Source organism: Ooceraea biroi, chromosome 4 (genome assembly GCF_003672135.1).
Source record: "Ooceraea biroi isolate clonal line C1 chromosome 4, Obir_v5.4, whole genome shotgun sequence".
Lineage (NCBI taxonomy): Eukaryota > Metazoa > Arthropoda > Insecta > Hymenoptera > Formicidae > Ooceraea > Ooceraea biroi.
In genome coordinates, this window is record NC_039509.1 from 2,098,038 (window position 1) to 2,122,460 (window position 24,423).

The 24,423-nt window shown below is 32.8% G+C and overlaps 2 protein-coding genes and 1 long non-coding RNA gene across 5 annotated transcripts; all 3 read right to left on the bottom strand.

The window, feature by feature from the left end:
• Positions 1-110: 110 nt before the first annotated feature.
• LOC105283812 (40S ribosomal protein S27) lies at positions 111-971 on the bottom strand. Its single transcript, XM_011346873.3, has 2 exons — positions 818-971; positions 111-446 (listed from the first exon to the last, which is right to left on the bottom strand). The coding sequence occupies exon 2, from the start codon at positions 443-445 to the stop codon at positions 188-190; it is 258 nt and encodes an 85-aa protein (XP_011345175.1). The 5' UTR covers position 446; positions 818-971; the 3' UTR covers positions 111-187.
• Positions 972-2,487: 1,516 nt separating this feature from the next.
• LOC105283811 (F-actin-monooxygenase Mical) lies at positions 2,488-24,319 on the bottom strand. Of its 3 annotated transcripts, none has more exons than XM_026968900.1 (25): positions 23,714-24,319; positions 23,106-23,443; positions 22,136-22,460; positions 21,708-22,066; positions 20,922-21,179; positions 20,480-20,682; positions 20,010-20,140; positions 19,129-19,376; positions 18,495-18,617; positions 18,015-18,206; positions 16,968-17,210; positions 16,058-16,199; positions 15,724-15,845; positions 14,784-14,987; positions 14,071-14,230; positions 13,409-13,572; positions 12,488-12,690; positions 12,217-12,398; positions 11,522-11,646; positions 7,950-8,556; positions 5,023-7,886; positions 4,485-4,620; positions 3,928-4,179; positions 3,267-3,555; positions 2,488-2,775 (listed from the first exon to the last, which is right to left on the bottom strand). In XM_026968900.1, the coding sequence occupies exons 2-25, from the start codon at positions 23,391-23,393 to the stop codon at positions 2,679-2,681; spliced, it is 7,917 nt and encodes a 2,638-aa protein (XP_026824701.1). In that variant the 5' UTR covers positions 23,394-23,443; positions 23,714-24,319; the 3' UTR covers positions 2,488-2,678. The 3 variants fall into 3 exon arrangements, with proteins under 3 accessions (XP_026824701.1, XP_026824702.1, XP_011345174.1); XM_026968901.1 differs by having other exon boundaries at positions 23,710-24,319; XM_011346872.2 differs by lacking the exon at positions 16,968-17,210.
• LOC105283810 lies at positions 17,304-18,007 on the bottom strand. The gene is made up of 2 exons (XR_894749.1): positions 17,828-18,007; positions 17,304-17,740 (listed from the first exon to the last, which is right to left on the bottom strand). It is a non-coding gene; the product is annotated as an uncharacterized LOC105283810 (long non-coding RNA).
• Positions 24,320-24,423: the final 104 nt, after the last annotated feature.

A 24,423-nucleotide genomic window follows, 5' to 3' on the forward strand; every position in this document is an offset into this window, starting at 1 on the left:
ATAAAGCAAGATTAGATTTTGAGAATTTCTAAAAAAATATATTTGCCATATTATTTTCTATAGTGCATCTGGTACATAAAGATACTGGTAGGTTATATGCAACAGCAAAGTTATGTCAAATCAATTATAATATATAATTGATTGTTTATTTATCGCATATAAAGAGAAGCAGATACATTCCATATAATTAACACTGCACTTTCCTCCTAAATGAGCAGCCCTCGGTCAATCTTGCCTTTCCGCCCGTTGGTGTGCAGAGTATTGTACGGCATCCATCGCACTCTACTGGCCTCTGAGCATGTGAGAAAATGGTTTTGATAGCATAACAGCCCGGGCACTTGACATCCATGAAGTAGCTGTTCGGTTTCTGCACAAGCCTCTTCAGCTTGTGCTTCCTCTTCTCCTCAATGGGACTCGGATGCAGAAAGTCTCTCGCTAACGGCATTCTACAAAAAGGTAGCATTAAAAATAATTTATTTTGTGCAAATAACATATACAATTAAAGTAACGAAAAGCGATGTATGCACAACATTGTGCAATATCGTGTCACGAAGCGGGAATCACGTAGTACAAAGCATTATTGTAAATTCAATTTTTTTGCACGTTCCGCAATGTTGCAGATACGATAGTCAGAGATGCGAGTTGAACTAGCGCAGAATAACTTCCCCGATGTGCAATGGGCGATACCGCGGCTGGCAGGCGACGACATGCCGCTACGATATGTGCGCAAATAACGTAACTCGGGGTGAACTAAGCCCGCCACTTGATGAACAAAGGTAATCCGCGCGACGGCGGTCAGAGTGATGCGGTTACTTACGTGATTCGCAGATTAATTCGCCTTAGATTCAATAATTACAATCGCAACCACGTGTTTACTGGCAAACGTTGCGCACTGAAAAGGTACATTAGGCATCAGCCGACCGATACAAAACCCCAAATATCCGTGACTCCGTCAGAAGTACCAACCTGATGGTTTGCCAACGCCCTAGTATAATTCAGCGAGCGGATTGGCACGATGGACCTCCGAGAAGTTAAGGGAATGCTGGAGTTGCTAGTGAACTATTTTTTCACTACAGCGATGGTAATTGCAGTTTCGAAAATTCTCTTTATTGCTTGTGCAGAATAAAAAATCCTTTTCCACAAATGAAGTATAGATAGAAAGAAAGCCCGCTCTACAGGACTTTATATTCAAAATGGAAAAAAGTTAGAAAAGACAAATGCAAGTTTTTAACTTTTTTCCATTTTGAATATAAAGTCCTATAGAGCGGACTTTCTTTCTATCTATACTTCATTTGTGGAAAAGGATTTTTTATTCTGCACAAGCAGTAAAGAGAATTTTCGAAACTGCAATTACCATCGTTATAGTAAAAAAATAGTTCACTAGCAACTCCAGCTTCCCCTTAACCGGGCAACTTTTACTTTTTTAATTTTTGACTTTACGAATCGTTTGTTGGTCGTTTGTTGGTCATTGTTGGCCTAATTAAAAGGTTTGTCATCACAGACCTATAAAGATAAAGATGTGCTACATACGGCTGCGCATCTGATCTGCGCAGATGACGCCACCGTTTCACGGAGTCGGGAGTGCATATAAGTTTTTTATTTTTTTTTCAAGACAGATAAACCAACAAACGTTTTAATTAGTTTATCTGTGACCAACAAACGATTGCGCATCGATTAAGCCGCAAATGATAAAAAAATAAGTTTCGTCCGGCTAACTTTCCACACAATTTTCTTTTATTTAAAAAAAAAAGTATTAGCCAACAAACCTTTTAATTAGGCCAACAATGACCAACAACCGATTCGTAAAGTCAGAAATTAAAAAAGTAAAAGTTGCCCAGCTAACTTCTCAGAGGTTCGAAAAACACTTTTTCACAAAATGCCCGATATCTCGGGAACGGTACGTCTGACGGGGATCGCAATAAGGGCACTGGATCGGGCTCGAAAATCCCCGTCGAATGCCGCTAGAAAGAACTCTCTATCTCTCTCCGTTCGCGAGATATCGAGCATTTTATAAAACATAGTTTTTCGCGATTAACTCCGGAACGATACGGCTGACGGGAAGTTTAATAAGGGCGTTGGAAAGGGCTCGCAAACCCCGATAAAATGCGTTCTGAACGAACCCTCTAGCTGCAACCGTACGCGAGATATCGTCGAAAAACCATTTCTCGAGAAATTTCTTTTTTCTAGGCATTTCTGGTAATACCTAAGTAATTTATTTAGTATTACCAGAAATGCAAGACGGTGATTGGCCACGGCGTTGCCGCATTTACCGCATTGCCGCGTTACCGCGTTCTGTGGGCATGAGCCATTACTGCGTCCTGTGGACATGAGCCCTTATTGTCTAGGATGGTAAACACCGATCGGTCGCTTACAAATCTAAACTGTATGTTGATATCACTTTACGCGTTAAAAGTATTTTATACTTGCCTATAAAAAGCACAAAGAGGAAAAACAAAATTTTAAAAAATAAGAATAAAAAATAGCAAATCACATTGTAGACATAAATCTTGTATTTTTTGTAATTCTGCATTTACAATTGTAGATATACATGATATACATGCATACATGATATACATAATATAAAGATATACATGCGCACGTGCGAAATTTATTTCATATTATATTATACAATAAAAAATTGTAACGGAAAATGTACATATTAAAGAATAATTTTCATATTATACTGAATATTTAGAACCGCATTTCTTAATTGGCGTTAATCTCAGGCCTTTAGCTAGCATTTGAGCTTCGAGATCGCGTTCTTCGTCTTGATATCTGAAAAAAATAAATGATATATATTCTTGTATATAAGATTTTACGTTACAGAAATATAATTATCTTTTTTAATAGTATTGTAATATACAGGGTGTAGAAAAAAATCCCATTTCAGTTTGTAATATTCATGATAAAACAAGTTATTGATTAAGATTTGCAAATGAGAGCGCGTCTCGCGCCCCGAGACGGTAAGCGTTGTGTTCTAGGCACAACAGGATCTATTAGGAAATGTTAGAAAATCTTGAGCGTTCTTTCATCTATTGCTTCGATACGTGAGATGCATTCGGATTTGTAAATCTTAATCAATTATTAACTTTTGTATTATTGCGATGATCGAAAAAAAAAACGATATGACTTTTCATTTTAACTCAACCAACTCTAGCTCCTTATCAGCATTGGATTAGATTCTTATCGAATACTCTGTATATGCAAGATACTACATAAGATATGTTTATAGCAAGATATATGTCAAATGTAGTAATATACACTACCTTTGCCGTTCTTCTTCCAGTAAAGCGATTAGGGAATCTCTCTTTGTTACTATTTCCAACATCTCTGTCAAAATTTCACCTTCCTTCTTAACGTCATTACTGCTCTTTTTATCATCGTCATCAGCTAAGCGTTCACGTAATTCTTGTTGCAATCGTTCGTGACGATCCTCCAACTGAACTTCTTGTGCACGTATTAGGAGCTCTTTTTCATATCTGCGTAATTCTGTGCGTTCCTTCATCAGATCGAACCATTCTCTGAGCAAGTCAGCTTCTTCACGGTCAGGCAAATCTAAATAAAATTTATATAAATTTAATAGTTTATATGAAGAGAAGAATACATATACACATGCACGTACAGTTGTGCTGAAAAATATTTTTACAAATAGTTTCTTCCACATAATAGTGGTAGTGGTAAAACTGATAAAACTTGATGAACGATCATTGATATTCCTACAATTTATTACTTGTAGCAACATAGTAGTAGTATAACGATATAACAGTAATGTTATGAGTTATTCTTCATTTCTTTTAATATTTTCTAAGCCATGGTTTTTTATATCATTATAATATACTGTGTATTTTTATAAGACTATTCAAAAAGTGATACATTTTTAAAAATTTCGTGAAATGTAATATATAGAAAATATATAACTATAAATACCTCCTTCACCACGCAGCGATTTTTCTACACTTACACCTCGGCTCTCCAATTCCTTCTGCTTTACCTCGGTTTCTTCTAATTTCCTTTGTATTTCTTGAGCCATCCGTAATCTCTTTAATTGCGCTTGTCTGGCTATCTTCTTATTAGTTTTCAATTTACGCGACATGCTGTTACATGATTCCTCCATAACGGTAACTCTTTGCTTACACGACAAAGTAGTTGTTTTGGTATCATCTTCCGACAGACTGTCATCTGCAACAAGGAGAATGCAAAATTCCATTAATGTATGCTTTACTGATTCCCTCAGGATTGCAATTTAACAAGTCTGCACACGCACACGCATTCGCACGCGCCGTACACACACACACTCTCTCTCTCTCTCTCTGTCTCTGTCTCTCCTAATTTAGCTTCAGTTTCCTATAAGCTTTACTTGCTCACGAGTGGAGGATTAATCTTTGTCAGATATTCTAGGTAACAAAACTTATAGAAACAATAATAGTATTTATTTATAAATCATATGTTAAAAAAATATATTTATTGATTAATATAATTCATACCTGATACTTGAGCAGTAGCTATAGAATAATTAAGCGATGATTGTGATGGTTTGTCAATGCAAATATTTTCTGCAAGTATATCCTTGCAATCGCTTTTAGAGTTTGCATCAGATGTAGGCGAGAGAATTTTATCACACTGCAAAAACATTTTTTAATATTAAGATATGAAATAACACACTACACTTTGGTTAGCATTTATTGATGGTCAAACGCAGAGAATTATTGAAAGATACTAAAGTATTGCTACAAGTTTAGTTAACATGTCAAATTGCATGAAAAACATATTTTTTATTTGTCTGTTGTGTGGTTTTGTCTGGTATGTCATATCTCTCTCAGTGCATAGAATTAATAATTTTCAACTGGAAAAGGCTTCTTGTGTTAGATGATATCTGGTTTGACTCTCAATAATAGTCCAACATTTGTATCATTGACATTTTCAGCACGTGACTATCAGCAAATGCATCAAGTTAAAAGGACGAAGGAAACTGATAAACTGATGACAGAATCATTGTATAATCATTGTAATAATAATACTTACTTTTCCTTTTGATCTCGAAGTCAGACGGAACATTGATATTTTATCCTTTTGGGGGGATAGCGAATTGCTTTCTTTCTTAAAGAAGAAATCTGATACTGCTTGTATAATACTTTTTCTTCTTTCTAAATCTTTTGGCTTCTTTTTATCTTTTTTCGCTACTGAACTATTATTATCGAAAGCCGAAATACCTGCAGTATTCAACGATTCATCCATCGATTTCGTACTAGTCGGTAACTTTTCCAAGTCAACTCCTTTCGCCAAGTTTTTCATATTGTCAGTACTTTTGCTGATCTGTAATTTTAATTTCACATTGTCCATTACGCTGAAACTATATGGTCTAATTTTTTCTTTCCTCGACGTGTTATCTTCTTTTCCGTCCTCCGTAAAGAGCTGTCTTCGATTCGTATTCATTTTAATTTTATTTTCAGGATTTAAGCTTAGATCTTCGTTACTCTTTATTTTATTCCAGTTTTTTGCATCTTGTCTGTTTTTTGTAGCGGATTTTCCTTGTTCTTCATTCCTTAATCTCAAAGATGCAAGTGACGTATCAAAAATATCTTCTAGACTGACGGTAATTGGCTTTTCGTCCATTGGCTGTGTTGTTGACTTATTGATTTTTTTTGTTATTTCTCCTTCCATTTGATCACACTGTTGATGAGAAGGTGAATAAATTGCAGAATCTGATGATTTCTTTGTTTCATCGTAGACGGTGCAAAATGAACTACTGATTGGTGACATTATAGAAGTAGGCACAAACTTGGTACCAACAGACGGAATATTAGATGATATTGATTTGTCTGATGATGATATTCTGGTAGCAGACAAAACTCTGGCAGCTCTGCGAGCTTTTTTCTCAGCTGATTTTTGTTTATGTGCCTCAAGTTTATCCATTAAGAGATCCTGGATAACATCTTTTTGCTTCGATCGTTCTCTAGTAATCTCCTCGAGTTTTCTCAAAGTTGCCGGTGAACTGGTATTATTATCATCCGTAATTGTTATTTCTTGGCATGTAACATCTTTGGTAATTACATCGGTATTGCGCGTTTGAGCCATACTTTTCGAGATCTTTTGCTTTGATTTCTTCGCATCGATAAAATCTTTTGTATTACCGAATTCGGCAATTCTAGATTGCAGTCTATTTACATATTCGAGATAATCCGGATTGCTACAATTGATCTTGTTTGTATTTTTCTGTCTCTCCGTTTCAGTTGTCATTTCAGTGACGGCAACTATAGACATTTGATTATCAATCGGGCTGGCAAGTACGGTGATAGCTTCACTAGTGGTCGTATCTTCCGCCGGTTCCACTGTCAATAAACTATCTTCTTCTATCGATTGAAGCAATTCTTTATTAAAAGCTTCTATCAGTTGCTCCTTTTCTCTATTTTCGTTCGATATCTCTTTGCATTGTTCGACAATTTTCATTTGAATCTCTTTTATTATTGGAGGTCTTTTTGTAGATTTATTTAACTTGCCCATCACGTCCTCCATAGTAATGGGATCAATTTCTATTACATTGGTGTCTTTGAAACCTTCTTCTTCGTCTTCATCATTCGAGTCATTTTCCAGATCTAACTGCACTATCGGTGCATTAGTCACTGGTAAATTGTGCTGCGTATTAGCCGGAACGGACATATTAATTGTTTTGATATTTACAAATTCGACGTAACCTCGATTTCTCAACAGTGTGATATTGGAAACATCTTGAAGGCTATCGTCCAATAGTAACTCATTATCTGTGTCCATGTAATTAATATCCTCATCATTGGTCAATAGTGTCGATGTATTATTTTGCGGAAACTGATTTTGATCGTTCTTGCAACAATCAAGTTTCGTTTCATCCTTTTTGGCAATATAAGTAGGCATAGAGAATTCTTTTGCAGAAGACGATACATTTTTCTTTCGAACAGTAACAAAATTAGGGTCGAGTTCTACGTCAAAGAGGTCGTCAGAAACTAAAGCCTCTCCATCGCGAGCCCATTCGGAAAATTCTGTTTCAGTAAATGCTGCGGTAATATCGTTTTCCTCGGAATTATCCTGCTTGTTGGACGTTTCAGAAATGGGACTACTGCAGTCACTCTTTTCATCGTTATCTTGCAAGTTCAATTGTTCCATATTGTTATTCATTGCTTCAGCGGTACGTACATTGCCTATTGATGAATCCATGTCCAATCGATTCAATAATCTCCGATCCTGTACAAAAGAAACCTCAATAGAATCTGGTTCGAAAGCTTGACCATCATTAGGGTCGTAACGTTTATATTCAACTTGTTCGTCCAGTACAAGATCACCATCAGTGCTATGGATTTGTAATCTGGGTGGTAAAAGATTTATAGCAATAAAATTATCATTCTCAGCCATTTCATTAAAGTCAGAAGATAACGAATCACTATCTATTTCTGAATCACCCGTACTAATATCTTTATCTTCGTTTTTTCTGTTCCAATCTACATGCGGAACGACGATGCATGTTTCATGAAGCGGACTCCGTGATCTAAAATCATTATTTTCTTCCATGTTACTCGAAAGAACATTTTCCATATTTTGTAAACTTTCTAGATTTTCTATATTATTCTTTGTCGTTTTATTAGTTCGATGTAGAAATATTCGATCCTCAATTAGCTCTTTGTCTTTTATTAAAGATTCATCACAAATGTTAGGCGCAGTTTTCGATTTTAAGATACTAGACTCCTTCACTAAATCAGGCAATTGCTGCATTTTAGAATTTCCTATCAGAGTTGTCGGTTTGTAAGTTATATCATCCGATGAATTTTGGTAGTAATTGATTGTTAAATGTCGCGAAAATAAAGTAGTAGGCGATAACGGAGAAAGCGACGCATTGCTGTTTTGCAACTTCTTAGTACCTGAAACATCACAAATAATTTTATATATATATATCTTATAAAATATCGCAAGTTTTATCTTACCTTGAAGAAACGCTTGCATAGTAGGACTGGGTTCTGGTGCCGGATTTAATAACTTCTGGTGCTGAGATATCGAATCGGTAAAGTTCCTCAACTTTGTGTCCACGTTAGATGTCGAACCTGATTTTACAACAGAACCGCCTAAAGCTGATCCTCCTAATAAATAGCGTCTTTTTAATTCTAAAGAAAGCCTCGAAGCGATTCCTCCAGTAGAGTTGGTACGATTCAAAAGATAATCTCCTTTCCGAGGATTCAGCAACGGTTTACAAGCATTCATGTTAACTGGTGATGGTATATTGCAAATTATTTCCTTGCTCGACTCATGCTTGACACAATCATCTTTTAGAAACTGCTCGTTAGTATCTTTCTCCTCCTTATCCTGTTTCAAGTTACAATTGACGGATAAGATCATCTTACTTTTCACCTGTACTTTCTTTGGTTCGACATAAGTGCCTCTTGTCTTGCGCACGTAGGAATCGTTGATAGTGATCTCAGGAATTTCATGTTGCGTCGGAGTCGCCTCATCGTGTTCAAATTCCGAATCGGTCGAGATTTCTGTCGCAGAGTTCTCTGCGCTTTCCTCAGTTGATACGTCTTTAGATGATGCAATCTACAATACAAAGTTACTATGTTGAATGAACAATTATTAGTATTGTTACAGCAGGTATAGTGGAAATGACAAATTTAAATTAATTATTCATTATTAATTTAAATAATAAATTTAAATTAATAGGCAAATAAATATTCATTCTGTCCTATATACTTTCAGTATAAAGTATTAAACACTTATAAGAAATATATAGTCTTTATTACACAGTATTTTTTTTAACACAATTTAAATTTTATCCACAATTCATTGAAAAGAAACTTCAAAATAACATTATAATAATTTCCAAATAAATTTAGGAATAAAAATAAAGCAAGCCGAGATCGGTGAGTAAGTAGGTATTATTAAAGTAAGCACTAAATATTACATAAATGCAAACAATTATTTAAATCGGTGTTAATCATAGGTAAGGTTTCACTCCAGTTATACGGTATATAACAACATGTTTACACTCTACTTACTGATCTTTAGATTATGGTCAAATAAAGAATAACTCGTTAAAAATTTGAAAGATTCATTACTATCACAACAAAATTTATCTGTGTTGTTTTTATTTCTTAATACATTTCATATAATCTTTTTAAAATTGTATATAATATATATATACATAACATCGTTACAAAAGTTTCGTATAAATATTTAAATATTTTTGTATGTGTATCTGTTAAGTGTGCTTATGAGAAAGACATAATTAGATAATAAACGTGACCAGATTATTATTATTGGGTTAGCCAAAAAGTAATTGCGTTTTTTTTATATAAATAAAAGGCGAATTTTTCATGGGAAACAAAAACTTTATTAAACAATATATTGTCCATTTTGTTTGATTATCTTTTGCCATTTTTCAGGCAACTTCAAGATTCCGTGCTCAAAAAAGTTCTTATCTTTTTCAGCAAAAAACAATTCCAAGAACGATTTGATATCCTCATTAGCAGTAAAGGTTTTACCATTCAAGGCGATTTGCAAAGAACGAAACAAATAGTAATCTGATGGTGCCAGGTCTGGCGAATATGGTGGATGTGGTAACACATCCCATCCAAGCTGCAACAATTTTTGACGAGTGACCAAACTTGTACGTGGTCTAGCGTTATCATGGTGAAACACAATACCTTTGCGATTCACCAATTCTGGACGTTTCTGTTTGATGGCATCATTTACTTTATCCAGTTGACGACAGTATACGTCTGAATTAATGGTTTGATTCCTTGCAAGCAGCTCAAAATACACAATACCTTTAAAGTCCCACCAGACTGACAGCATAATCTTTCTTTGGTGAATATCTGCTTTTGAAGTACTTTGAGCAGGTTCATCACGCTTGCTCCACGATCTTTTTCGTTTGACGTTGTTGTAGACGATCCATTTTTCGTCGCCCGTTATCATACGTTTCAAAAATGGATCATTTTCCTCACGTTTCAAAAGAGAATCGCAGATGTCAATACGCTTAGTGAGATGAATTTCTTTGAGCTCATGTGGTACCCAAATATCGAGCTTACTAATGTATCCAAGTCGTTTTAAATGGTTTTCAACACTCGATTTCGATATGTTAAGATTCTCAGCAATCTCTCGTGTCGTTAAACGCCGATTGGAATCGATCAGTGCCTTTATTTTGTCATCATCAATTTCGATTGGCCTTCCTGAGCGTGGTGCATCTTTCACATTAAAATCTCCAGATCGAAATTTAGTAAACCAATTTTGACACTGCCGCAGTTTTAAAGCATCTTCGTCATATACATCAGATAACTTTTTATGAGCTTGCACAGCGTTTTTCCCTTTTCGGAAGTAATAAAACAAAATATGACGAAAATGTTCTTTTTGATTTTCCATTTTGAAATCGACGGCAAACAAACAATTGTTAACGAAATCGTGTACTTTCTTTTTCTAAAACAAGCTTGAACTGTGAGTTGTTAACCTACATAATGAATTTGCGGTTTAGAATGAAGTTAGTTATATTTCAAGATATGTATGTCCATCTATTGGGAAAAAACGCAATTACTTTTTGGTCAACCCAATATTTCCAATAAGTGTATCTTGAATTATATTGATGAAATTATCAACAGAAGCACAAAATCTTTCTATTTCTACATTTCTCCCTATTTTTGTTTGTAATAATTAATGCATCCATTCTCTTTCCGCAATATCTTCATAAAATCCTTGTTTCTTTTGCCCCCTGTTTTAATCTTCTTTTTCCTCACATTCCTCATATCTTTCTCCACTCCAATCCTGCATGGTTCATAATTTTAATTAGATTCATCCTAGTTTCGTTACTTTCTTTATACAAAATTGAGCTAAAAACCGTTAATCGACTATTTTATTTCTAAATCATTGATAAATATATTTTTTTTTAATATAAAAATTTTTTCGATAAGGTGTATAAAGAGAGTTATGTAAGTGAATTTTTTGAAATTTTTCACACGCAATTCTGCACGCAAGCTGTGTACGAAAAGTTTGAACAGACACAAAAACATTACGAAACAAAACGAATAAGCGTTAACAGCAATATTTAAATATAAATATCAATTTAAATATTTAATAATATTTAACATTTTTTATTTGTTTTTCATAAACTTCAGAGTGTTTTTAAGCGACCCATGTTCGATCCCCGTCACTGGTTTCATTTTTTTTCAATTTTTTTATGCAACCTGCTTAAAAATGTTTATTTTTGTAAAATAAAGTTAATTTAACAAACAATTATGTTTTCTTTAAAATTAACGTTTGCGAATAGTCTGCGAATAATGGGCCCGAATTCCTTTTTCTTTGTGTAGGCACACAAAAGGCATAACACATAAGCCATAAACATTTTTTACATCGTTTCTTTTCGGAAACAACTGAATATGGCGTCCTATCGCTTTGCTCAAGTACTCTTCTACTACAGTACTATACATCCATCCTCAAACGCGGTTTTAAAATCGGTGACTCGAAGATCGCGCCCTCCCCTTGTAAGATTTATAAAATATTGAAAATATTTTACCTCTGTTTCAGAACCAGTTTCGGTATCCGAGTTACGGGATGGTACCTTCAACCATACTTCTCGTTTCCGAAGTTCTCTTGCACGTATATCTTCTTCGTCCTCAGTCGCAGTACCACTTTCATCATCTAACAAAGAAGTTTCATTATACTATAAACATATAAAAAATTATAATGCATAATTAACGTTGTACAAACAACGCAAGTTAAAATACAATACGAGCCATTTTCTCTGCTCTACTACTACTATCTTCCTCTATTATTTCGGATGGATCTCGTGCTACTTTTTTGCAAAATTTCATAGAAAAATAGATTGATAGAAGTGAATTTTGATACAATTCAAAGAGCCGAATTTTTAGTCGCAAGAATTTTTTAGAAAAAACAAAACAAGTATTAGTTAGAAGGAGCCTTAACTAGGAAACTTGGGAGGATAATTTAAATATTTTAATTTAAGATAGCTATTCTGAACGGGTACTAAAGGCAACAATAATAATAATTACAATAATAATTAATTTATCATATCTGATAAAGACAAAAATTAAGAAATAAATTGAAGAAACTATGTAATTATTTAATTACATGAAAATATAATGAAATAACTAAAATCATCCAAACAAACAAATTCTTTAATTAAATGACGAATTTAATGACGAAAGAACTGAAGCATCATAATCCATAAATTCTTTGATCAAATAATACCTTCACTTATATAATCATCGCTTGAATCTTCATATTCGTTGCTACCAGTATCAGATTGTCCAATTGTGGCATGTGGATTGGAATAGCGTAATGTCCAATTCTTTGCTAATTCAAGAGTTCCTTCCGTTGTTAATGGTTGTTCTACAGCTTCCTCGAATACTTCGTTATCCTCATCTGAATCACTAGAAAATAAACAATAATAATTTAACTAATTAATTTAAGCAAGATCGTGGTTATAAACAATTACAATTATATTAAAATTGTAATTTACCTCACATCAGAAACGTCATCACTGGATCCCATCTCAGCGGTGGAAACGCCAAAATTTCTATCAGTCCATTCATCTTCGTCCATCTGACTATGAGCTTCTTCAGGATCCGATATTTCTGCTAAATTTTCAAACTCAATTCTTTCTGGAGTTCGCCCACGATCAAGCAAATCAAGCCCAACAGCATTTTCTACTGGTTCTTTCACCTGAAAAGATGCATGTATGCATGTGTGTCTAATACAAAATATGTCTAATAAAAAACTTTAGTCTGCAGGTATAAAACTGATTAAATTGGATAGGGAAGTCGTTTAGTAGTATGCAAACATCCATGTAAAATTTTGAGATATTGACGAAGTGGAAGATACAAAGGCCTTTAGATGGCCTATTAGAAAATATTAGAAAAAAATACTAGCGACACGTTATCCTTTCCTTTGCTTTCGTTATGTATATATATTGTTAGGTTCATTGTTTAGCTACTGTCGTGCCTAGATCCTAATATTTGAGATTGATTTAATGTTTCTTTATTATGTTCTTAAATTTTAAGATTCATAAAAAAAGTTTTGTTTAATTTTAACACGATAATTGCTTGATTAATAAAAAGCTATATTAATAAAAGCTTTCAATAATTTATTTCAATTTTGAAACAAAAGTATATTTGAACTTATTCAAATTACTAGCTTGCCAAAACCGGGATATCGGGATATTAATCCAGAGATACTGAGATGAAATTTTAAAAATCCCGAAATCATGGGATTGGAAAAGTGGCCCGGGATTGTATTCCCTACTACTAGTAACATGAGCAGTAATATTAGCAAAAAAATATTGAAATTGGTATAATCTAGTTTTCTTTGTTATTCTATTGTTATTGTCTATTGTTATATTTTATTGTTATATATTGTACCATTATAAATGGTTATACAATACCTTTCCTGGTACCTTTACTGTCATGGCCGCATTAAGTACATTTTCCTTATTCAGCAAGTCCATCCTTTTCTTCTCCGTTTTAGTTTTTATCGTTCCTGATAATCCGAAATGTTGGGTGCAGTAAAAGCGACCTCCTTTCTTCTCACGATCAAACATATGATTTCCTATAGATTAAAACAAATGTTTCAATTATGCAACTTTCAAAATATAGGACATGGTATATATTTAGTATCAGTTATCATAAATTAAACTATACCATATCATAATCTTATATATATACATTTACACAACTGTATATTGTATACTGTATACAATATGTTACCGTTAAAACCCGAAATCCGTGTAAAGTCGCGAATTAACTGGAGAATTCTAGTTTTACCAAAGCCCTTTCGACAATTCGCGTTTTAATTGAAATAATTTAGTTAAAACGAGAATTAACTGACCGTTGTAGTAAATTTGCATTCTAACATATTTAATCGAAAAATTGTGTTGTTATTTTGCCTTTTATTATTATAAAAATTCGAAGCAAAGTTTCTGCTCGTCAATATTTTCAAAATATTTGTCTGTTAAGATTAAAATCTATGATCACTCCATGTACGAAAAAGATAGAATTTTTGCAAAATATATATGTAACAAAAATGTTATAAAATGATAAATATTACCTATTCTTAAAGAGATGGAACAATATTCACACCGAAAACAACCGCGGTGAAAAGATTTGCCATCTGCACTAAGTTTTTCCATTAAGTACACTCGTTTATCGCAAAAATGGCACATCTCCGATCCTCCTTGCGCAGGTAGCGCGATGGTAGATTTAGTGTTCTATAAAAATAATTTGTATTGTAATTATTAACAAAATAGTAATCCCAAAAATAATGTAAAATGAAAACAGTTTTATAATAAGTCACGAAAAGAAAATTTAAATATTTTTCATCTTAATTAATGTAAGATGTATTTTGTAATTTCTTTGACAATTTTTCAATGTAAACTTGTTCCCTATATTCACAATCTTTCGTTCAAAAAACTCTATATAATGACTCGGTAGTCATTCTATAAACAATGTAGTTTTTTATTTTAATTCGCTATTAATAAATTAAATTTTTATAAAGTCATAATCACTTAACAATTGCGAATTAATATCGCTCCTACCATTGTGCCTGAATCTTGCACAATTGATAACTATTATACTTATTCTGATATTAATAAGTTTACTAAATATTGATTTCAAAAAACACTCTTTATGAAATAACCTAATTAGAAAAAAAAGTCCTATATAACAATCAATAATAAATGATAGATATAAATATTTATATATCATAGATGCTAAAACTTTAGTAGTTTGTTTTCCGATGAAGATTATGGAAGTCGTACTTACCGATTTATGTAATTTAGGTTCTGCATCTTGATTTTTAACCGAAAATTGTTCAGCCATAACTGAAACTTTATTACATCCAAGTGCGCTGCCTTCCCAGATCTTCTTGCCTATACTTTTCAGAGTATTATCTATGTCGGTGTATTTACTGTAAGTGCTTTTTGAATCATTGCCTCGCTTCTCCATCTTAATCTGCCGAGCTAAAAACTGAATAAAACATATATACATAATATATTGTTAAAGAAAACGAAAAGATAATAAGTTTGTCAAAAGACCTAGCACCTTCCTTGTCCGAAATACTTTTCGTTTGTTTTATTTTCCTCTCTCTTTATCATGTGCAATTCTGCTTTGTAACGTAGAGAACTATAGAACTATGGAATAGCATTAGGGCTGCAGAGAAAGATTCTCATACGGCATACAGAAAGGGAAAGGAATTCAAGTTTTGTCAACTGTCAATGATAGAAATCAAGAACTAATTTTGAAGAACATGTGGTATGTCGCACAAATTTCAAGAATTTTATTTTCTGTATTAGCAGCTCAGGACGAGAATCAGAACAGTGAGTTCAAACCTATATATAAACCTACCAAATGCTGATTAATGGCAAGGTTAATGGCAAAACAGTGCTGTGTGGCGTTCGAAAATTATATGGAACTTTGTACAAGGCAGGCATCTAACCAATTATCCCTGAGAGAGAAAGAAAACTTGATGTAACATTGTAGTTGCATGAGAAATGGAGATATCAAGATAAGCGACATGTCAAAGAAAGATGTTTGAAAAAGAGAGAGAGAGAGAGAGAAAGAGAGAGAGAGAGAATTCGACATCAAAGTCAAATTTGATAAGGATTGATCGGTGAGCCATGTATTTGTGGAAAAGCACATCGTCTATTCAATTTGGTAATAAAGCAACTGGAGTGCCGATGTCTACTGATATATGTGGACTAACCTGTTCGCGGCTCCACTTGGGCACTTTCTCTACAGAATCGTGACGAACGCTGCGACCCATTTTATTTTCTTCAATCTTCTTTTCAATTTCTTTTACATTCCAATCTGTTTTCTCAATTTTACCTGCACACACACATAATATTTTATTATCATTAATGTCTACAGTACATACGCAATTATATAATATTTGAGATAAATTAATTAAATTAAATTAATTTAGGAACGTAATGAGATAACGTATTAGAGATGTCCATTTTACATGGAACATCTCTAAAAAATGGTTTTAAAGTAAAATAGTATAGAAAGATAAGATATATAGAAAAATGTATACAAACCGATTGCACGTAAGAGATCTCTAGGCTTTTTCTCCAAGAATGACGTCCCTTTTAATTTATCTTCAAAATTTTTTATTCTTCCTGAGAATTCCTCGTCCATGCTACCTCTTTGATAACCAATGCGTACCTTAGGTTCTCTATCCTGGGAATAATTAATACATTAATTATTTTCCAAGACAAACGTGAGACTGCAAAATTAGTAGGTAAATGTGACAATGCAAATTTAAGTCGTATACATCTTGTATAGAATATTTTGATAAATGTGTAGAAAACTAGTGCCACCTCTGATTTCAATCATTTTTTAAATATGTCATCATCACCCTGAGTGAAGCCAGTTTTAGCCAGTGATCAGTGTTTATTAAAACAAGTTATTAACAAAAGAGGTTTTAATGGTTTTGCATGAATTTTGCCCCACGCCCATGAGCTGTCCACGCCAAGCGAGAACTTGATCTTGACATATATGTTATAGAGGTCATCTAATATTAATATTAAATTTTTTTAAACGTACAAACTGATGAAAAGTATGTTCGGTAATCATTATTTGGATTATTCGAACGTTTTTAGATAGTATGTTCCATCGCCGACGCTCCACAAATCAAAAACAAGTAATACCTCCAAAAACGTGCAAAATAATGGAATTCTTGGAATCGTTCGATCGAATTTTATTAGTTTAAGGGTTTTAGTAATTACGTAACTATAATAAGAAGTTAATAAGAAGTATACAATTATTATGCATATACATACATTTAACAAGAAACTTAATAATTAGGAAACAAGTGCTGCGACATTAAATATTTTTCAATTAATATATTGTTATTTCAAAAACTGAAAAACAGACCTAACACACAGAGAAATTAGTAAATGGAAACACAATTATATACACTGCACTCATGGTTGGTTATTTGCTTACTGGATATAAAATTTTCTGTTCTAAATCTTTGACTCTATCTTTGAAACTTAGTGCAGTTTGACGATATAAGAAAATCGAGTAATCTTCGAAGGTCTCATCTTTGTCACGTTTCGCATTGCCTTGCAACATCTTCATGCTTTTATAGAAGTGCCGTGATGCTATCTCACGTAAATATTGCCGCTTCTTTACGCGCTCCCAAGACCAATGCCTTCCAATTTCATAAACCTCTTCTTGCCTTTCATCCTTTATTAAAAGTGTCATTAATATTTCTCATGATTCATATTATGTGATTATATTAATTCATATTATATTATATCCATTTTATTTTTATTAAACTTTTTTATTAAATAAACTGTGAACGCTTATATTGAAGTAGAGTATTAAAATAATGTTACTACGAGAATTAGATGTGAAAATTAATTCTGTGCTTTTTCACGAAATTCAAAGTGTATTCTCTAAAAGTCCAATTTAAGTAAAAATCTTCGAAATAATCTCCATTATTTTAGTAGAAATAGATCGCATGAGAGATAATTTCCTGGTCTACTCATAGATAATATTCTTCGTCTCTTTTACGACCGATGGCAGAGCATTATTAAGCTGCACAAAGATTTGCAAAAACACTAGTTTGCTAGCCAATACATTGTTCCTTTTGCTCCAATTAACTAGTTGCTAACGTAGTTGGGAACGCTCTGTAGTAACAATCCGAGTAAGATTCAGCAACTCATAATATACCATATTTGTTATATCCCTCCCCGTTTTATAGGCTACAGCACCTTTACTCAAAGTAAATCAAGTCATTTCCATGAACGTCATTCAGCAACGTTCCTTTTTAATTAAAATGTGAAAAACTGGTACTTTACGAACACTATAGTTGACTATTTTGTAAAGCTATGTTTATGTTTTTTCCATATTTAAAGTTGTTTTCGAGATCCAAGAGTTGGATCAGACTTTAGAGGTACCCTGTATAACGCATAACGCAGAACTGTCTAACTGTTATTATTTATTACAAATTATAAAACTATATTAGGAAAAAATTAATTTACGTACCTCCACTGTACTCATCTTCTCAATATTGCGCCTTTTTCGAGAACGCCGACCAGCTATATTATCCTTTCTATCCATATAAGATTGTATATTTTCATTAGCGTGTCGCAAGCGTAGGTGTCGCACTTTAGTAGCCTTATCCTCAGAAATCAATTGTTTTACTTGTTTTGTAGTGCGTTCCTCTGTTTCTGATTCCTGTATGAAATAAATAGATAATAAATAGATAAATTAAAATTAAGATTATTGCAAAACATTCTATAGTATCTTGTTGAATTTCGAAAGAAAATGTTAGTACCTAGTTGGATGTATTATCGCGCGTGTCATACGAGTATTTTAAAAAATATCGTAATTTCTAACTTTAATGCGAGAACAGGAAGGGAATGGGGAAAGGTAGAAGAAGGGAGAGCTAAAAGAGGAGAGGATGGGAAGCAAGAGATCCAAGGATTTAAATAAATCTAAATAAAAAACTAAGAAATTACTTACTAATTGTGGGTGTTTGAAACAGGGTATCTCGCCTCTGAAGACTTCATATATTTGTGCTAAATAAGAAAACATGAGAAGTTTGTCAGGGATATCGCATTGGGCCATTTCTTTTCCCGTCATTATCTGCAAAGTGAGTAATATCTTTTATATTGATAAATATATAATATATAAATATCTATGTGTATAATATCGCGCTGTGTAATAATTAACTTCAGTTCTTCTAACGGATGGATTTTTCAAATTAATCCAAAATAATGAATGCGTAACGCGATTCAAACAATAGCAGGGGTACTAAAAGTATTAAACACAGCACTGCGATACATTTTAAATTAACCTAATTTAATTTAGATTTGCTAACTCTTGAAAGAGAGAGATTAATGAAAAGTTTAACTTTTATGCGACTTTTAGATAAAGTGAAATTTATTTTTGATTCGAACGCGAAGCTAAATCCATATTTACAATACCACTATACTACAATAAATTTTCTGTTTTTATGAAATTCTTTATATCTTTTTTTTATATCTAACTCAACCGTCCAACGTGAAACGAGTAATAACATAAAAATTCAATCTATGATTATGCTGTCTATGATTACATGCGTTGGAATAAAAATATAAAAAGTGTAAATACTTGCCGGTAATATACCTAATTCCTTTTCTAATATATCAAAGGCAAGTTGATTGTTTTTCACTACATCCTCCACATCTAAGCTGTAGAAGTCTATTAGATCTGGACGATATCGATGAATAATTGCACAAATAGCCAAGCCATCTTTGAAGGAGGCACCCATGTCTTCTATGTGAATTTTGTCGTATAACGCAACTTGTTTTTGTAACCAACGAAGTAACGTGTCGGGATGAATTTGAACTTCGGTTCTTTGATCTATATAAACAATATGTATAACAATATTAATATTTCCAATATTAATATTAAAGAAATATAATAATAGAAAACGCATTTGCTGTAATAATATTATTTTGTAAAAAGTAGAGAACTAAACTAAGTTTTTATAGAAAACTTTGAATTTTTATATAACACATATCACAGATGTATAAACAGAAACAAACAAAACTGTAAAGTATATAACAAATGGCATATAACAAATAAATAAATAATCACCAAATTTATATGTACTCATTATAAAAGATCGCACCGTTTGAAGAAAGGCGCCAGATAGGACGAGTGTCACATACGAGTGTCCAATAAGTGAAAAGAATAAATGGTTATAGTTTCAAAACAGTATTTATTTATTTCATCAATCGAACTATTTATCTATTTTTCAACATAATTTTCTTCAACAGTTACACTTGTCTCAATTGTCTCATCGTTATAGCTTTTATCCTAGCTTTTTATTTTAGTAGATATTACTTTATCCTTGATAACATATGTAAAATGAAAAAGATCCGTCAAGTGTGTGACCTTTTATCCAGTTTTACCAAATATCTTTGCCAAACTTTAATGCAAACATTTCAACACTAAAGATTTTAAATTTCGATATTGTAATATTCAACTTACCGCGACGTTTTCGCTTTTTTGGAATATCCATTTCAGATTGTATCGTAGATTTGACATTGTCAGGATCATCTGTATCGAGAAGACTGCGCACTTGCATCGGTGTTACACAACGTATATTAAGATTTGGATACCTTGAAAAATAGAGATATAAAAAACATGTAAAATTGACATTATTTTAGAATTGTTAATATATTTTATAGTTATAGTAAATATGTAAAAGTGCTATTGCAACGAAAATCGGATTTTGTTTATAACAATCAAAAAATAATTATCGACTAACTTAATGATAAATTATTTTGCTTCTCTCTATCAGGAACAATTGTAGCATTTGTTGCTATCTACCTAATGATCCGACATCTTTTCTAAATAGCTTTGATCTTACAGCAATTATTATATTTATCTGATTCCTTTTCAAGATATTTAATGTGTTCAACAACATTTATCGAATCAAATAAGAGTGCATACTTTACCTAGTATGAGGATCCAAGGTGTATGCCCCATAATCTCTGTTTAAATTCTCCGGAGTTGTCTGTCCCAACAATCTGTATATAGATTCTCGTTCAGCAATAACTTCTAATAGTGACAACGGGGCACCCCAAGCTTTGATCGCCCAGCCAGCATCCAGGGAACTCAAAAATCCTCTTGCACAACCAGACCCGGTAGGCCAGAATGGCTAGAATTTTTTTATTTTATTTTCACATTTCAAGAAATAAAATAAGATAAATGTATAGAGTAATCGAAAAATTTATGCAATTGTAAGTTGTTTAGAAACAAGAATAAATTATAAATATTATAAATTCATAGTATAAATTATTAATAATGAATTTTTCAATAGAATTTAACTTTTTGTCTCAATCTTTTATGTTACTTTTTTGTAAATAAATGCAAAAACTATATCACATTATTACTTACCTCCAATAAACTATCACCTACAAGAATCATAAGGAGTTTATGATTATAACGCTCCAATACGCGACTTGCATTTTCCGCTGCGTACATTGAAGTGAAATCGAACATAGCTACATCTGGTTGGCCATAATGATTTACTGCAAATTCCATATCCATCATTTGATATTCCGTCGAAAATTCCGCTGCTTCCCGTGCATATAGCATCAACGCTTCACGATCAACATTTTCTTTTGCAAGTAGCTTAGCGGTATCAGCATGATCCTGTAAATTAATGATAATTAAATTTAACTGATGAGGAATAAATATAATTGGAAGGAATAAAATACTTTTACTGTTTGTTCACAATTTTTTCATAATTTCTTTTCTTTATTAGTTTAATTTGTTAATATTGTACAATGCCCGTGCAGTAGCCCTAACTTATCAGCCTGATTTACTCGTAGAATCGATAAGATCGATGAACGCGCGCGCACTTTGGAAGGGACACATTAGCAGTGATACATATTATATTTCTTATTATTCTATATCACACTGCTAACCTAAATATATGCCAAATATTTATTTCTACATAGTAAATAATACATATTACATATAAAATAATGCAAAAAACTAAAAATAATAAAACAAAAAATTGATAAGGACAGGTTTCGATCCTGGGTAAAAAGGAAGTATGACAATTAAAGAGTATATTATAGGAAACTATTATATAAATAAAGTATAAATAGAATAGATAATTTTTAAGTTTGAGAAAAGATACAACTAATTAAATGCTAAAATGCTCTATGTTATTACCTGCAAAATGACTCCCTTGTCAATTAAACTATGTTTTTTAGCAGTCATGACGAAGTAATGTGTATCATCTTTATAATACACAATATTTTCCAAGTCAATACCCGTTTCTTGATATAATTCTTTAAAGAACTTTTGATTAAAGATGAAAGCGACACCACTAATTTCTTCTACACGAGCCTCTGCTTCAGTTCGTTTGTTTATAAAATTCGCTGTGATTGCAATGGCAAGTTTTCCTCGAAATTCTTTTCGCTTGAAACCCTCTAAGGTATTTCTCTTCCCATCAGCTCCGATTAATACATCGAATTCGTATTGGCAAACGGGATGTTCCATTGGTAAAGTCTTTGCTCTCCAACCAATCTCTAAAATAATATACATATATATGTATATATATATTTTTTTTAAAGCAATATCAATTATATATTACTTACTGCCATCTTCTTGATTGCTTGGTGGTTGAATCAGGGAAACAAAGCTCACACTCTCGTGGAATTCAACGCCCAGAATAAGAGCAACTTTTAACAAAATACATTGCAGTTGTCGAATGCTAATGTGGTCAATGGAACCTGCGCAAAATTTGCCAAAGAATTTTTTCGCTCCCAAACCACGTAAATCTTGAATAACGAAAGGCCATAAATGTAAGACGTTGTTTCTGGACATCCTGTCTCTTTTTTCTATCACAACGACTTTGGCTCCTAATAATTGTGCCTCTATAGCCGTACGTAAACCACATGGTCCTCCACCAATGATTAAAACCTAGTGGCAAATGTAAACAAATGTTTGCAAACTTTTTATTGCATAATATACATTAATGACCAAAGTCGACAATCTTTATGAACTTTTTTACCAAATTTTATACATCTTATTAATCCCTGAAGGCCCACATTTACATGTACATTTACATTTATATATATTAATGATAGATTCTTGAGAGTATTTGGAAACAAATTTCCTGATACCAAAATCGCTGATTTGAAAACTATTATAGTTTCAACATTTTGGTATTAGCAAATTTGTCTTCAAATACTCTGAAGAATCTATCAAAGATGTTAACATGGACAAAGATTTCGAGACATTTGGAATTTTTAAAGATGATGTCATGATCAAGAGGAGGTGTCGGAGATTTAAGATCATGATAGATGTGAATGTTTCTTATTTGACTTATTTCTTTGTTACTTGGTATTATTCTGTCCTGTTTTCAAGGTATCGCTACTTGTATTCTCTCGTGTGAGCTCTGTATAATATCTCTCACATAATATACAATGTTAATTGGCTAATATATTTTATGTATCCTAACATATCTACTTACAATACAGTTACAGTACTGGAACTTTTCTTGTAAATCTAATAAAACTTATGCAATGTATGATAAAATAGAAAAAATTAAATGAATAAACTCACTCTCGTGTTTGGGCATGCTTTACCACGGTTATAACATTTGTGACTAGCTCGTTGATCAAACTTCTTCCATAATGCTTGGGCCTTCCATGATCGGAGTTTCGCTTTCAATTTCGGATAAAACTGATTAATAACATTTGGCCGAATTTTGAGCAATTCGCATAGTTGTCTGTAGTAACCAAGGATAGATTTCAATGTAGTGGCATTGCAAAACTGATCAAACACTTCACTAGCCAATGCTATTTCTGGCGTATTAGCAATCTGCTTCTTGTATACTTCTTGTTGATTCATTATCTTAATCCTTGTCTTCAGTTTCGCAGTACTGCATTAATTGTCATTACCTACAAGACAAATATTATCATTTATAATATATTTGAATACATTAATGTTTGCAAATTAATTTAATGTCTTTTTTCATAAAATTGTCTTCTCGTCTTATTGTCCATCTAGAACTATTTTCACTTATCTCGTGCACGGTGCCCTATATGTAAACTCGATTGTATCGATATACTGGCGTTGGTTAACTAATTTCAAACGTAGAAAAAATCTATATATATCTATAGATTAGTAAATATCACGTCGTGCATATATAGACATGCATACGTACGTACATAAATTGTGCTGTTTTGCGTGTAATCCCAATACGTCGTTCTTACGATAGGTTAGTTTCTTTCTATGATACACATAATAACACAAGACAGTATAAGAGAAAGGTGGGCGTACACAAGTAAACGTTGAATGTAATATCACGGAACACCAACAGAATTTCACGATTCACATAACATTAACCGACTTATTCTGGTTGACTGCGATACAATTCGTCAACGCAGATCCACTGCTAATTATTATCTTCCATTATCCCGGTTTAATTCATCTTCTTAGTTCTTACACGATACACTAAGGCACATTCAACAATTATAACTTATCATAGCAGTTCCAGTGATGACAATTGCAGCGATTGCAGTAAAAATCATCCCGACTTCCCGACTCGAAATATGACGAGCGATCTCCGAATTGATATTGGGGACCTCATGCGGTGAACACGCAAAGCTCAATGTATAGGTCGTATGTCCGGTATGTCGTATCCATATTCCATCACTGCTCACGCGAATGCAACATTAGTAAGACAAGGTCTGAGAATCGTGCTGCCTTTATCTTTTTATCTAAGCCACATTATCAGAACGCAATAAATGTTATATAAAAATTATTTCCTCATTTTTTTCTTTGAAAATTAATTGTTTTGCTCGAACCATTAAGAAATTAGGAAAAATCCAAAGGAATTCGAAACTTGGCAGAAAATCGTACAAAACAAGGGTCAATA

Coding starts and splice junctions, on each gene's coding strand:
- LOC105283812 (XM_011346873.3), bottom strand. CDS start 445: ATGCCGTTAGCGAGAGACTTTCTGCATCCGAGTCCCATTGAGGAGAAG.
- LOC105283811 (XM_026968900.1), bottom strand. CDS start 23,393: ATGAATCAACAAGAAGTATACAAGAAGCAGATTGCTAATACGCCAGAA. Junction 22,067..22,135: donor AAGCAATCAAGAAGATGGCA/GTAAGTAATATA, acceptor ATATTATTTTAG/AGATTGGTTGGAGAGCAAAG. Junction 20,683..20,921: donor TAGGTGATAGTTTATTGGAG/GTAAGTAATAAT, acceptor AAAAAATTCTAG/CCATTCTGGCCTACCGGGTC.